Raw genomic sequence first — 15,629 nt, 5'->3', positions numbered from 1 at the left:
AGTCAACACAACACAGTCAAAAAGTACTACCACTAAATCCCAACGAGCCCATGAAACAAAATAATAACCTTTAATTTTAGTTACTGTAGATCAAAAACTTTATCACTTTTTGACTGGGACAGCATATTGGTTTACAGCTTTCATCTAAAATTACCATTACTCACACTGGGACAGTAACACACAACCACAGGACCGGGTTACAAGTTAAAGCCAAAAAACAAAAACAAAAAAAGTCAAACATCTGGATAGAGGGAACAGTCTTGTATAACTTCACAAGCTGGTCCAAAAAACCACCCCCATGCCATGTACCACATATCACGAGCTAACAAGAAGCTTAGAGTATCACCAAAAACTGTAACATCGTGGGAAATTCTAAGGAAACAACACTGTGATGCACATGGTTTCAGACAACTGAATTAACAACATTTATCAGATACAGATGACAAAATTTTTAAAGAGGTTCACCAGTGAAAAATAAGAAGCTGTACTACAGTGGGGCAAAAAAGTATTTAGTCAGCCACCAATTGTGCAAGTTCCCCCACTTAAAATGATGACAGAGGTCAGTAATTTGCACCAGAGGTACACTTCAACTGTGAGAGACAGAATGTGAAAAAAAAATCCATGAATCCACATGGTAGGATTTGTAAAGAATTTATTCGTAAATCAGGGTGGAAAATAAGTATTTGGTCAATAACAAAAATACAACTCAATACTTTGTAACATAACCTTTGTTGGCAATAACAGAGGTCAAATGTTTACTATAGGTCTTTACCAGGTTTGCACACACAGTAGCTGGTATTTTGGCCCATTCCTCCATGCAGATCTCGAGAAGATCTGCATGGAGGAATGGGCCAAAATGCAGTGATGTTTTGGGGCTGTCGCCGAGCAACACGGACTTTCAACTCCCGCCACAGATTTTCTATGGGGTTGAGGTCTGGAGACTGGCTAGGCCACTCCAGGACTTTCAAATGCTTCTTACGGAGCCACTCCTTTGTTGCCCGGGCGGTGTGTTTTGGATCATTGTCATGTTGGAAGACCCAGCCTCGTTTCATCTTCAAAGTTCTCACTGATGGAAGGAGGTTTTGGCTCAAAATCTCAGGATACATGGCCCCATTCATTCTGTCCTTAACACGGATCAGTCGTCCTGTCCCCTTGGCAGAAAAACAGCCCCATAGCATGATGTTTCCACCCCCATGCTTCACAGTAGGTATGGTGTTCTTGGGATGCAACTCAGTATTCTTCTTCCTCCAAACATGACGAGTTGAGTTTATACCAAAAAGTTCTACTTTGGTTTCATCTGACCACATGACATTCTCCCAATCCTCTGCTGTATCATCCATGTGCTCTCTGGCAAACTTCAGACGGGCCTGGACATGCACTGGCTTCAGCAGCGGAACACGTCTGGCACTGCGGGATTTGATTCCCTGCCGTTGTAGTGTGTTACTGATGGTGACCTTTGTTACTTTGGTCCCAGCTCTCTGCAGGTCATTCGCCAGGTCCCCCCGTGTGGTTCTGGGATCTTTGCTCACCGTTCTCATGATCATTTTGACCCCACGGGATGAGATCTTGCGTGGAGCCCCAGATCGAGGGAGATTATCAGTGGTCTTGTATGTCTTCCATTTTCTGATGATTGCTCCCACAGCTGATTTTTTCACACCAAGCTGCTTGCCTATTGTAGATTCACTCTTCCCAGTCTGGTGCAGGTCTACAATACTTTTCCTGGTGTCCTTCGAAAGCTCTTTGGTCTTGGCCATGGCGGAGTTTGGAGTCTGACTGTTTGAGGCTGTGGACAGGTGTCTTTTATACAGATGATGAGTTCAAACAGGTGCCATTCATACAGGTAACGAGTGGGGGACAGAAAAGCTTCTTCCAGAAGACGTTACAGGTCTGTGAGAGCCAGAGATTTTCCTTGTTTGAGGTGACCAAATACTTATTTTCCACCCTGATTTACGAATAAATTCTTTACAAATCCTACCATGTGGATTCATGGATTTTTTTTTCACATTCTGTCTCTCACAGTTGAAGTGTACCTCTGGTGCAAATTACTGACCTCTGTCATCATTTTAAGTGGGGGGACTTGCACAATCGGTGGCTGACTAAATACTTTTTTGCCCCACTGTATATCTATTTCTCAACATCTGCCAGTTTTAAAAGTGCTCCCGAACACAGTGCACCCATGTAAGAAATCTAAAAGCTTCAATCTTGCTAAATTTCCTGTAAAAGAAGAACCAGCAATAACCACACAGGCTCTGTAGCAATAAATAACCTCCGCTTTTCTTATTAAAAACAAACAAAAACAACTTCCAACACAAACGGAAGAAAAACAGATATGGTCTTAGTCATTTTCCTCCTGGCTGACTGACCTGGGAATGGAAGAAGACTGTGATCAATGATCATAACTGCTGACCAGGGAAGAAAGGTGGGTGGGACACGTGTTACCAAGGCAACAGGAAAATTGTGTTAAAGATTCCCGTCACGGTGATTGAAGAGTGTCTCTGTGTAGCAATGATCTGCGCCAATATGTGTCCTCGCAAGTGACAGTTACCGCTTCAGCTGTGCTCTGTAAGGGTGCAGTGAGGTGCTCTATGCCACGGCCTTGCTTTGCACATTATGAGTTTCTGTTATGACAGTTAAGCTGTTTATGTGATCATGCTCGCTTTGTGAGTGCTGAGCCCTCTCTAGGTCGCTGTGCATGTTATCCTCAGCGTTTATGGTACTCTAATGTGAATCGCTATACAGACAGAGCTTTTACTCTCCATCTCTGCGGTAAAACAGCAGAGGACTGTTGCTTTGCTTAACTTCACTTGTAATAAACAGGGTCAGCTGTGTTTCCATAGCGTTTTAAAACATGAATCACACATCACTGCCAGCTCACCTTTCCTGCTTTTGTCTGCCTTGTGTTACAAGATTACAAAACACTGGAAGTGGTGAAGTCTGCCAAGAAACCGGCATGTTTTTGCCAGCGGCTGTAAATAATGGTAAAGATCTCTCATAAAGAAAGAACTCCAGCTTCAATTTTAAAAACAAAACAAATCTCAGTTGTTTTAGTTTTTTTACTAACAGAGTGAGAGACCCTGGTATTTTAAATTTCATCAATAAGCTGGCTGCCAATGTATCTCACCACTAAACCTTGGACTCTGTTGACAACTACTAGTTTTACAAAGACTATATTGGGATTTTCCTCTGCCTTTCTGAAAATGCTCCCACTTTCCTTTAAACTATGGACTCTGTAATGTGTGTGTGTCCCTCTCCCACTAACAACACAAAGGGGCAGATTCACATGAGACATAGCAACAAGTTCTGATTGGCTAAGGGACTTTAGTCCCACTACAGCTGAGGAGAACCCTTCTTTGTGAACTCAGCTTTTATTCTCCAACTGCCAACAGACAAATGACACACAGACACACAAACACATGCACAACCCAGACTGGCACCCCACCTTGTCCTCTCTATCACACCCATTATTGTCAGACATAAAACAAGAGCTGTTGTTTAGTAGCTGAGTAACATACTACTGATGTTACATGATAAACAACCTCTGAGCTCATGGGAAAAAAAAAAAAAATCACCATTGTGAAGCTTAACTGGACTCCGAAGGACTAAACAAACAAACCTAATCTGAGCTGAGGTGCAAAAGGTTAACTTCAGGCTTTTTTATTTTATAAAAGAGCTATAAAGAGCTATGCATCTTGTCTAAACTGCTACTATTCGACTTTACTACTTTACATATCCTCATCTCCATGTCCAACTTACAGGTGGATATTTCTCATTTGGCTAATGAGAACAAAACTGTATGTCACCGAGTTCAAAACCAAGAAAACTTCTGTTCATACACACAAATCTGTTCAGCTTTCTTACAGTATTAGGTCAATACTGGATGATGAAAGAACCAGTAACAATGGCAGGTTATTGTGGTTAGGTAACTGCAATTGATGGAGTGAATGAGTCTGCAGGATTTCACTGAACCTCCACAGTAATTAACGCAGCTATAACTATACCGACTGGCAAATTCAGCTTCTACAGCCTTTCTGAACTGTAAATCTGCACACTCTTGGCTAGCCAGTGAATACAAATGTGTAAATTCAAATCCTGTACAGACATCCAGGGTTAAAAATGAGATGCAGTATGTTCCCTTCATCTTTGACAACTATAGCAACTGAAGTCCTTAAGTAAGGTACTTAAACCCCTTATTATTCAAATGAGTTGCTTGGCAGCTAACTGTATAAGACTGGTTACACTGGGCAGCTTCCTGGTGTAAATGCAGCAGAATGAACAACAGTTAAGCAGAATGAAAAGTACAGTAAAATTTCATGAGATTTAACAAAAGACAGGCATTTGTGACATTTAGTAATAATAATTAATCACCTCTTCCTGGAGGTCTCCAAATACCCCCCGATTTCACCTGAAATATCCATAACAGTATCTTTAAAGGTCCGGTGTACCCTTCCACGGTGCCCTTTTTGACCTCAACTCTCTGCAGTATCCTGTTTGACCTTATTTGCACACACTGGAGCTGTGAGGCACAAAGCCTCTGTTATTCAAGCAAGAGTGGTTCTTTTCAACCTCACTGTCTAACTAATATCTGTTATCTAACCTGAACTGGAGTGGAGTAAGTACAGCAATAGTGGACAAGGTGGGCAGTGGTCAAAGTGAGAATTGCTAAGCTCCAGTGGGGCCAACAGTTAAGTAGACCTCTCTAACGTAGCCTTTAAATGTACACTATAGAGTCTACTTTACATCTACTCGGATTCTTATCTTGCATTACTTCCCGAACACTACAAACACGCAGCCTGATAGTATACTAGATGTGCTGGAATGAAGATGAAAACATTATCATTTTTATGATAAATTTAAAATACAAAACAAAATCCTGGTAATTTTTACGGTTATATTCACTCCACATAAGACCACTATTAAATTTCAGCAAGCTGAATGCTGGCAGTGACAGGACACTAGGGCAGTGGGACAACCCAGCCTCTCTCTGTAATCAGAGCTACCCTGTCTAACGCAAATGCACAGGCCTTTGACCCCTCCTGTGCTGCTAGTGTCAATTTCTAGAAAGGGGAGTCTGAATTAAGCAACCCGAGCAGTGTAGCTCCAAAGGCTGTGTAAAAAGTGGGCCAGACTGATTTGGTTGGAGACTGGAAATAGCTGCTGTGGACAAAGAATCAAAAGGCTAAAGCTGACACAGTTGCTTTAAACCTTTGCCTTACTGCTGGCAGGGTTATACAGAATGATTAATCTGGTAGGAAAGGGCAAGGTTACAGCTCCTGACAGCAAATTTCAACAGCATTCATTAAAAGCATATACCTATATGAAAAAAAAAATCTAACGACTAAAGCCTGTCGAGCAAAGGTGAAAAGAACAATAACGCAGTTGAGCAGGAAAGAGTGACTGTCAGCTGGTTTGCTGGGAGGATGAAGCAATGTTTGGAATGATAAGGAATCACCTGACTCATTAGATAGCCTGGTTGTTGGCCTGAAAGAACTGAGATGAGACAATAGAGTTAAGGAGAGGGGGTAGTTGTGATGAGTTTCAAATGAACTCAACCTAACACTGTGGTTAATAAACAATGTGCTTAACGCCTCCACAAAGAGCCCCGAAGGTGTTCTCCATTAACAGACACCGGGAGTCTGTGTGTTTGTGTATGTGTACCCATTATTTCATTACTCTAAAAGAAGAGGTCACATGAGAGAGAAGAACCCAATTAAATTTACAAAAGAAAGAAAAAAAAGTTGCATCTAATAATTTGATAAGTGGACAGAATCACAGTCACAGAAAACAATGCATTTATTTTATTTTATTTATTTGTATTTTGTGTCTTAATAGTGTCATCTGACATTTCATTTCTGAGTCACCTACTTTGGTCTTTTAGTAATTGACCACAACAGCACACAGTGAGCATGGGAACAGAGAAGCCAGTGAGGTGTGTGAACTTGATTAAAGTGGTGCTTATGTAAGACTCTTTGCAACCAAAGATATGTGGTGTCTGGTAACAGAAATTAAACCCTTCAAGAGGATTCAAAAGCCTTCTGATTCACTCTGGACTGTTGAGGCTATATTAAACATCAACCAGTCGAAAAACAAAACAAAACAAAAATGATGGCAACTGACAGTAGAGGTTTTGATTTTATAAACACTGGTTAGAGAATGGAATATTTATACTGCTATAAGATTTGGATTGGATCTTAGCTGGATCAGGTATTGGTGACGACGTGTTGGGCTGAACTATTCAGTGCTCTGTGTTGTTTTGTGTTTACTTTGCAATGTGGCAGCAGGAGCTATCAGGAGAACTAACAGCATAGCAGTTTGGAGGCATTTCACTTGTATTTTTGCATATTTTTTTAACTTACTACTACTAGTTCTACTAATTTTCATTTCCACTTGTTATGTTTGGTCTGAGAGAAGTTACATAAAGTAGAGGCAAGAAGGACACTGGATCACTGCAGCTCATGCTGGGATTCGATTAAACATTATTTCACATAAGATGTTTCCCATCATTTCCACGTTTTGTACATGTGTGTTAGAAGCCTAATCAGACTGCGTTAATCAATTATGCGAATATCACCCTTTTTTTCTCCACTGCATTTATCATGGACCTGCTGTCATTTATTATTTTACTTACAAATAAATACATTCTCTGAACAAACTTTGAAATCTGTTCATTCCTCATTTTATTTCATTAAGATAAAACAGCGCTGTTGAGGTTGATCCTGATTTTGCCTTAAAACATATAAAAGATTCCCTGTCTCTTACAATGAGGAAAACAGCTATCAAATGCAATACTGGCATTGGATTGTGAGCAGACACCCAAGCCCCAGGTTTGCACTGTATCACAAATGGGAATTATCTTGACCAGCACACCTTTAAATGAAACACAGTCGAGAAAATGTTTTTATATGCAATGCCTGGAATACGAACAATGTAATTTACACACAGAAGCTCTCATAAAGATAAAATTTAGATTTGGACTCATTGGCCACTCTTGACTTTCTGGTCATATCAGCATGAAATGCAAATTTAATTTGCATTTGCTTTATGACACAGTCACTCTGACTGCCAGTCAATAGGATGACTTTTTCCTGAACTCCCTGCATTATTACACATACAAATATTTGCATAATGCCTTCTTTGAGAAGCCTGTAAAGATACATGGTACACTGTCAGGTATTTAGTTCTTGTGTATAAAATAGTAAGTCAAGGTAGCCCTATTTCTGTCAATATGTTTTTTCTCTCAATATTATCAGCAGATAGTGGAGGTGGGGGTGTTAAACGCTGAGGTCTATATGTGATATGATACAGAGGAGTGGAGAGAAAATGGGGAGGAGAGAAAAGGGAGATAGGAGAAGTAAAAGAAAACCAGTGGAGCAAGGAAGTCAGAAAGAAAAGTAATTGCCAGGAGGTTTTCCCTCCTCTCAGACCTGGCAGAAGAGTGATAATCACACATCCCTTAACATACTGTCTCCAAACACCGCTGAGATTAACAAGAAGCTGTCATTTTGGTTTCTCAGTTCCAGAAATAACTCAGAAACCAATGAATGGATACTCTAAATATTTCTAACAAGCATGAGTGCCTTGTATTTTTGTGCTTTTCAAGCTAACAGGGCTCATCCCGCAGAGCTTATAGTGTAACAGCGAGGTTGTTATGTCACATCAGGGATTAAAACTTGAAGTGGAAGGAAGGATGCACCACCCAGATTTGATTTTTCATGGAGATTAAGTTCCTATACATAGAAACATGGTTTGTTTACTGCATTAATGCTGTTTAGCTTGTCTCCATCAATTCAAAAGCTTATACTAAAGGGTAAATTTAGATTTTAGTGAATTCATCTAGTTTTCTTTTCTTTTTTTTTTAAACCCTAAAAGTATAAAAGGGAGACAAACTAAACAGATCAGTAATCAGTGACAGATAGAACTAAAAACAAAGAAACTAAATGCACAGAGACAAAGAGACACAGACATCACCACCATCACCACAACACCACCCCCACCAAGAAAAATCACCAGGCCCAGATGGCTCTTCCTGTTCCTGCAGAGCTGGCTGCTGGTTGGCTATGAGGAGCCACAGGGGCGGGAGGATGTGACGAACAAACAAGCAATGACATCACTCACTGGCAGTAGAAATATGACCCATGCTGCTACTTACTGCTTCAGCCAGTCCAGGGCCAATTGTGGACTCTGTATTTTTGATTGTCCAAAAAGCGTGTTAACAGTGTGGGTTAACAAAGTGGCTGGGCTAAGTGTTCCTGCTTTTATGTCTGCGTGAGGATAAAGCTCTTTAAAGTAGTAATCTTAAACTTCACGTCTATATATGCACACACAGAATGTACATACAAGGTAAGAGCACACTTGCATTTAAGTCCAGATAAAGGTTTGGTGTTCTTAATAAAATGCTCAAGCATTATGTAAGAGCATTACTGGTCTGGGAGGAGTGGGTGCCCAATCCCATACGACCGCAAGGCTAGGCTACTTACAGTGAAACCTGTCACAACAGCATTGATTTAGGCTGATTACACCAGGGGCCAGGATAGTAACTCACAGCTGAATGGTATTCGTTGCGAAAGGCAGCTCTAAAGCTGGGTGTACAATGGGCAGTCCAATATCCATGTTCATTGCAGCTGGGTCAGCAAATGGCTGTTTTGTTGTATTGAAAAGGCAATATGGAAAAGCACTTAGAAGATAAAATTAATTCCAGCTGCAAGACTTTGACAGAAGAAATATCCCCAGGTTAAAAAACAAACAAACAAACAAACAAACAAAAAAACAGACAAAGAGAACAAACATTCCTTAAAATAAAAAAAACAATAAAGTAGTTTTGTATTGAATATATTCATATTTTTAGTTTTCAGGTGCCTTACAATCAGGAGGGATAATGCATAAATGGCCAGATTTTTTTTTTTACTTTACTATATAAAGTGAGATGACTATTGCTGTGATTCAGTGCTATACAAATAAAACTGAATTTGATTTAATGAAATTAAATGGTTAATCGTTTTATTAAACCCTTTGAATTAAAGCCAGACATCTACACTTCTCCACACAATCTCATCATAATTGCTTTATTTCAAATCTATTGTGATGGTGTTTAGAGAAAAAAAATTACAGAAACTCTGTCCAAATAACTTTGGACTTCACTGAAGCTAAAACATGTTGAGAACAGAAGCTCGGTAGATAAATGAGTAAATAAATTAAAAAAGACAATGATGGCTCCAACTGTGTGAGAGGAGTAAAACAGAAGAGAGCACCTGTTGTGTCAGCCTCCTGCTGTGGAGGTAAATCACAGCTGAGGAGGATGCAAAGACAGCACGAGACTAGACAGGTGCTATACGGGACAACAGTGCATGTCGCTCGGCGTTATCTAGGTCTCTCATCAGTGAGAGTGTAGACGCTGATCCGCTGGCAAGTGTTGGGGACATCTCGAGGCAGCTGTAATCTGGCTGAACGTATGGCAGAAGGCAGGCAGTGGTACGAGCCTGGAGGGTGGGGGAAGGTGGACTTGTACTCGACTCCTCTTTCAACTGGAAGCACTGGTGTACAAACACACCAAGTAGCATTATAGAGAGCACAAATGCAGAACTGAGGCTTGCCAGCTGACTAAGTCCGACATGACTAGCTCTGAGATCATCTCAGACTATACTGTTTGAAAAGTGGACAATGAGAGCTGTGGTTGAGGGCATAAGGAAACTTGCTCATTACTCATCTATATGATCCCTAGTCAACATCTAATGCAAATCAGCTTTTATTTGTAATGAGCCTCCACTCATCTAAGAGTGAAAAACGCCACAGCTGAGCAAAACGGAGGATTTTATACCATAAACAATTCCAAAGTGGTTTTGAATCGTGCTTTCCTCTGCTACACAAAGAAAACTTATGTCTTTTTAAAACCCAGCTTTACCACACTTAAGCAGCAACAGTTTGGAACAATACAAAAAGCCATTTCCCCCCCGACTAGTATAAATGGTTCTGGAGTTTTCCAAAGCTGTTCTTTATGGCACCTGTAAAAGCTGTCAGTTGAGCCACATGGTTCAACGGTACAGCGCTTATTAGGGCCAACAGCTATCTGTTGAATACTGTGCCACACTCACTCTGTTCTCACACCCACATACACTCACACACATGGTGTCCTGACTCATAGCTCAACTCACAGAAAAACAAGGGGGTCAGATGACTCTGGTTAGGCCCCGGAGCAGAATATAAGTGCTCCTTTTTTCATAAATAACAAACACACACTTCACTAAGGCCCCAAAGAGATGCTGAACTTTAAGAAAAGTTTTTTTTCCTTTTTCTTGGATGTCCAAATTATCTGGGAGCTGGGCTCTTTGAAGACCAAGACTGATTTTGCTTCTTTCCCCTAAATATCAGATCTGATAAACTGATACCTGAGAAAGGGTCTGACATTAGTGCTCTTTTGTGGTTTTAAATTTAAAACATGCACTCCTGCGTGTATGAATTCATTAAGCTCATGAAGGGATAAGAAAACGCAAAATTTGGAGCATTTTCATCCAACTTACATGGGATCTGATAGGTCTGCTCAGCACAAAGACTAGTCTGATATGTTGAATTTGACCATTGTTAAGTCCACTAATTCTATCTCAAAAGGGTTAATGGTGAAGCAAGGAGCAAGATGTGGCAGAGTACTTCTTTTTCATCTTATCATTTCCCCAGAAGGTATGACTTTTTCCGCCAAGCTGATCAGGAGGTCAGAGGCAGTACAACTTAAGGCTAGGGCTGCTCAATTAATCGAATTTTAATCACGATTACGATCTGGGCTTTCAACGATCATTAAAAATGACTGAGCCGATTATTAGCACCTCCCTCAAGCTTTACTCTCGCGCTGCTCCGTGTGGCAAATCGAGCGCACCTCTCTGCATTTTGAACACGTGTCACAACAATTAAGAGGACCCAAGGGAAGCTCGGAAAGCTAAGCAGAAGTTATTTGGAGAGGAGAGTGACTGCCGTTGGTTGAAAAGAGAGGTAAAAAAACCCCAAAAACTTCAGTGGTGTGGAAACATTATGGGTTCGCGGAGTCAGACGTGGATCAAGTAGACACAGTGTGTAAACTTTGCTACGGTGTAGTAGCTGCACCACAGAGCAACACTGCAAAGTTCACTAAACATAGATGTTTATATTTTTCATTTATTTCTTATATTGCAAACATTTGCACTGTTATCAGTATTTGGACACTATTTTATATTATTTTTTAAAGTCATTATTCAATACATTGTTATTGTTAACCCTTTAAAGCCGGTCAGAGCAGCATGCTCGTTTTGTGTAACTATTTTTAAATCCCTGTAGAACCTGAACCATGTAAGCTAGCGCAATAATTTTTTTTGCATATGAAACTTACATCTTATACCATCAGCTTGTCCTCAGTCACGGTTTCCTTCCACATAAAGCTTTGCAAAAAATTGCATAAAAAGCGCTTGCAGGAACAAAAACATAATATTCCAGAAACACGCTTTGCCGAGCCGATCAGCTGTTCGTCCAAAACCAGAAGTGACGCCATATTCGCGGAAAATGTCGTTTTTTACTTGTAGGCCTTAAAAGCCTATACTGGTGTTTTTATAAGTCATGTTTGACTTTTCTGAATAGTTTCTGGGATGCTTAGAACTCGAATTGCACAGCTGGAAATAGTTTATTTTGATGCACCTGCTGTTTTCTTTGCAAATTTGCATCATAGGATTGTTTTTTTGTTTTTCCTGCAGTATATAAAAATTGCTGTATCTCCAAAATAAAACTATGAAGACACTCAAAATAAAGTTCCTGTTGTTGTAAACTATTTTTTGCAACTTTTTTGTATTTAAAGTTTTGAGGGACAAACCTCTTAAATTTCTCCAAGTAGAAATATATGTAAAAAAAAAACAAAAACGATTTTCAATTTTTTTGTAGCTTATTGCACTTTTTTGCAATTAATGTAGTTACTATGGACTTAATGCATACATATTATTAAAATATGGGCTATAACAGTTGTATTGATGTATAGCAACTTGAAATGCTCCCACAAATGGCACTACAACATGTAAAAAAATAATATACGGTAAGCTCTGGTGGACTTGGTTCTATGGTAGGTCTTAAAGGGTTAAATAAATATCGTCAAATAATCGAGATCTCAATTTCAGTGAAAATAATCGTGATTACCATTTTTGCCATAATCGAGCAGCCCTACTTGAGACAGTGTGAAATAGATGTGTCTGGACTTGTTCAATTTTTTCTTTTGGACTTACAAAGCAAGGCACTCCTAGGAACTCTCAGTCTGACCTTGGTGCCCTTCAATAGCCTGAAGGTCTTTCCCCACACAAGGGGTCAGATTTACTGACAATCAGCAGCAGTGCAAAGCCCTCTTTTACCAGTAAAAAGCTAGTGTCAGCATTTACTGAATAGGTGCAGTATAAATTTTGTTACTGAAAGCAGGGACATGGTTGATTTTCCTGCTTGCCTTATTGCCCGTGTATTTGTAACAGTTTGACTTTCACAGTGCAAAATTTTGCTAAGAAATTATTTAAATGTACCACACAAATGTTGTTTAATAAGGTTTGTGACACTGTCTTATTTTTTCTCCTGATGTGGCTGTGATAGATGATGCTCAGAGTAAATCATTTAGAAATGTTATCAGAATGAGTTTGTACTGGCATGAGTGAATGGCTTAATGATGTAAATGTGGTGCCAAAGCTTCCCTGTAGCTTGTCACTGAGTTTCAGGTTTTCAGCCATGCAAAGATGAGTCCTTCATGAGAACTCCAGAGCTCACACAATGCTTTGTGTGGTTTTTCTCAGGAGTGCACATGCACACACAGCTCTGCGACATCGCAAATGAACTTATTTATGGATTAAAGTGTTTCAGATTAATGTCTGATTCTGCCTCCCAAGGTATTCAGGTTAAAAACAAAAATAAAATCCAGAACAATGCAGGTATTATGCACAGTAACCGAGGTAATGCATAAAACCTGTGCTAGCATGCATTATTTTGGACAGTAGATTACTTGCTCCTTCATCAAGTTGACTAATTTGTGCTACTCTCTTTATTGTTAGTAGATCATCTTTAAAGCCAATATGGGCTATATCACTGAACTTTTATTTTTTAGACATTTGATGTGCATTTAAGAAAATAAATCCCAATCCCAATAAGCAGCTTTCCTGATGAAACTCTGAGCCCATGTGACAACATCCCCAAGGTAAATGTCCAGAGACTATCTCATGCTGTCTCCTTCATGTGATAAAGGGCAGCTTTGTGGATAGTGACTGTCCTAATTACTCTGACAGTGTCCAGAGTTCAGGTGTGAAAACGCTGCTTGAGTAAACAGCTCCTCTCTTCTCCACTGCAGTCCCTTCTCTGAGAAATGAAGCAAGAAAAAGAAGGCATCTAGCCTATAAGCAATCTGGCATCTCCACCACAAGAACAGCACAGTATGTTCAAAATAACAATAGCACCACGGTATCTGCCAGTCAAACGGTGAGCTGCTGCTGTGGTGCAGCTTCTACTGGCACAGGGTTTCATAATTAGAACATGACAGCGATAATCCATGAAGGGTAAAGAACAGACGCACTGTAGAAATGTGTTTTAGGCCAACAGCTCTCAATCTACTGGCCTGCACAAGGCAGGAAGACGCATACAGATTATTTGTAAATCAATTGCACCAGCAGGTTTGTTTTTGGCTGTTTAGTTGACCTAGTATGCTGTGCTGCATTATTAGGCTATAATTACACTGTACTATGTCAACCAGTGTGCCCTTTACTCTGGCAAAGCACATCCCACAAATGTTTGGCTCTGTGTTTCTATATAAAGGATCCTACAGGCAAGGAAAGGTAAGGCTGGGATTAAAAGCCTATGCCCTTGTGGGGCACATGTTTACTGTGCGGTGTAAGGGTCCTATTATCTGCATATCGTGCTTAAGTAAGAGCCCACTCAAACCAGTCAGCAGCCTGTCTGCAGTTTCACAACATATGTAAACACAAAGACTATAACTGGCTGAAAACAGTCAGCCTTCACTGCTCCCAAGTATGGTGCTATTTTGGAATTTCCACAAATTCAAGCAACCACAACTCTGGGTCACAAACAACCACTCAGTCACCAAATGAATCATTTAGTTAGTGAATAATTCAACTAACATAATAAAGGAGCTTACACAAAACCTATTGTTAACAGTCTGAGGGCAGAGATTTAGGCACCGAGTTACCCTTTGCAAATTGATGCAATGGTATAATTAGCATAATCACACTGAAAGAAACAAGGATGTCCCCCTCCGTCCCTGTTTTACCTCTTGCTGCAGATACAGTGAGCTGTAAACAGGTTGCAGAGCATAAGGCAGGAGCTTTATTTCCACAACAGGGTGGGTGTCAAGAATATTTTGCAGCAGCCCAGTGCAAGAGACTACCAAAACAAGAGCTGCAGGTTATATGCTGATGCAAAAAATGAGGAAATAAAACAGCTGACAGGGTTAACATTGTAAATTAGAGCAACAAATGTGTGTTTTACTGCACACAAACGTACTCATTTACCCAAGTCAGGATCTGTTAATTCAAATAACCAGTGACCAGGCTGACCAGCTGTTACATAATTCTTTGACCCGATTCTTCTCTCGGGGAAATGGGTACAGTCAGTCTACTAAAAAGCCGGAAATGCACAACTTACCCAAACACTGACCACCCCAGGGAGATACATTATAAATATATGTCTGTGTATGCGTGTTTTTCTGGTGGCACACATACCTCGCTCGGGCTTCATGTTGTCCAGTGTCATCAGGTTGCCTTCAGGTGCTCCTGCAGAGATCTTCCCAGTCTTCTTTTTTCCTAACACACCTAGCCTGGACAGCACACACAACGGGCGTCTGCCCCCCTTAAACCCCTCTCTGTGACTGAGAGCTGCTGCGTTACCTAAGCAATAATATCAGCTGTGAAGCCTGCGTGTTGGTGCCAACTGCCCCCTATCCAACAACAAAGCATTGCTTTGTTAGCATGCTACTGTCTGTTCCCATCCAGTCGCGCTGTATTGTCAAACACAAAGATAACAGATAGCGTGTGCCACTTACAGTGAGCGTAAGGATTGTCAGTCTGCTTGGTTGCGCCTAGCCGTTCTGACTGCAAATAATTTAACTAGCAAGCCGGCTACTCTTGCAGCTAGTCTCAAATTCCACCACCTGAACCGTAGTTAAGTCGTGGTTCATTTCGGTGTCCCCGTTTGTGTAAGGCTGGCTCCTAACTACCAAGACGCGGGGGATTTGCTAACTCAGCACTGCTATTCAGAAAGCAAACTCAACCAACTATATAACCCCTACTGTTTCTGTATTGTTAAGCTGGTGCTAGTGACGACGACCTCGCAAACATCCCCAACCCCCCAGTAATGTAGCACAGGTAGCCACGGCTCAGCTGCTAATACCGATGACGGGCGGTCTCGGTATTTTTCTCTGCTAAGACGAGAACATTTTCAGCGTTATCATTCCTCTCGCGAAACGATAACCAGCGATAATCACACGGACATAGTGCACTTTCTGCCCGTCAACAAAGCTCGAATCGTCGCCATCTACTTTGCGTTAGAAACGCCACCTGTACAGACTTCCTTTGTGATCCTCATTAAAACTTTTCAAACCGACAACAAATAGTCCGACTCCGACCGAACGCTTCGGGGACGACGGC

General features: G+C 40.7%; 1 protein-coding gene across 1 annotated transcript in view; it reads right to left on the bottom strand.

Moving 5' to 3' along the window:
- atosa (atos homolog A) overlaps positions 1-14,793 on the bottom strand; it is a 35,583-nt gene extending 20,790 nt beyond the window's left edge. Inside the window, exon 1 of the mRNA XM_085366084.1 lies at positions 14,706-14,793. Coding sequence (XP_085222210.1) covers positions 14,706-14,736 — 31 coding nt within the window. The 5' untranslated portion in view covers positions 14,737-14,793. The remainder of the gene's footprint in view (positions 1-14,705) is intronic.
- Between the last annotated feature and the right edge of the window lie 836 nt (positions 14,794-15,629).

The sequence above is a fragment of the Diplotaxodon limnothrissa genome, linkage group LG1, assembly GCF_057381915.1.
Source record: "Diplotaxodon limnothrissa isolate DT_005_m linkage group LG1, D_limnothrissa_male_GT1.1, whole genome shotgun sequence".
Classification (NCBI taxonomy): domain Eukaryota; kingdom Metazoa; phylum Chordata; class Actinopteri; order Cichliformes; family Cichlidae; genus Diplotaxodon; species Diplotaxodon limnothrissa.
This window is presented reverse-complemented; position numbering and strand designations above follow the sequence as displayed.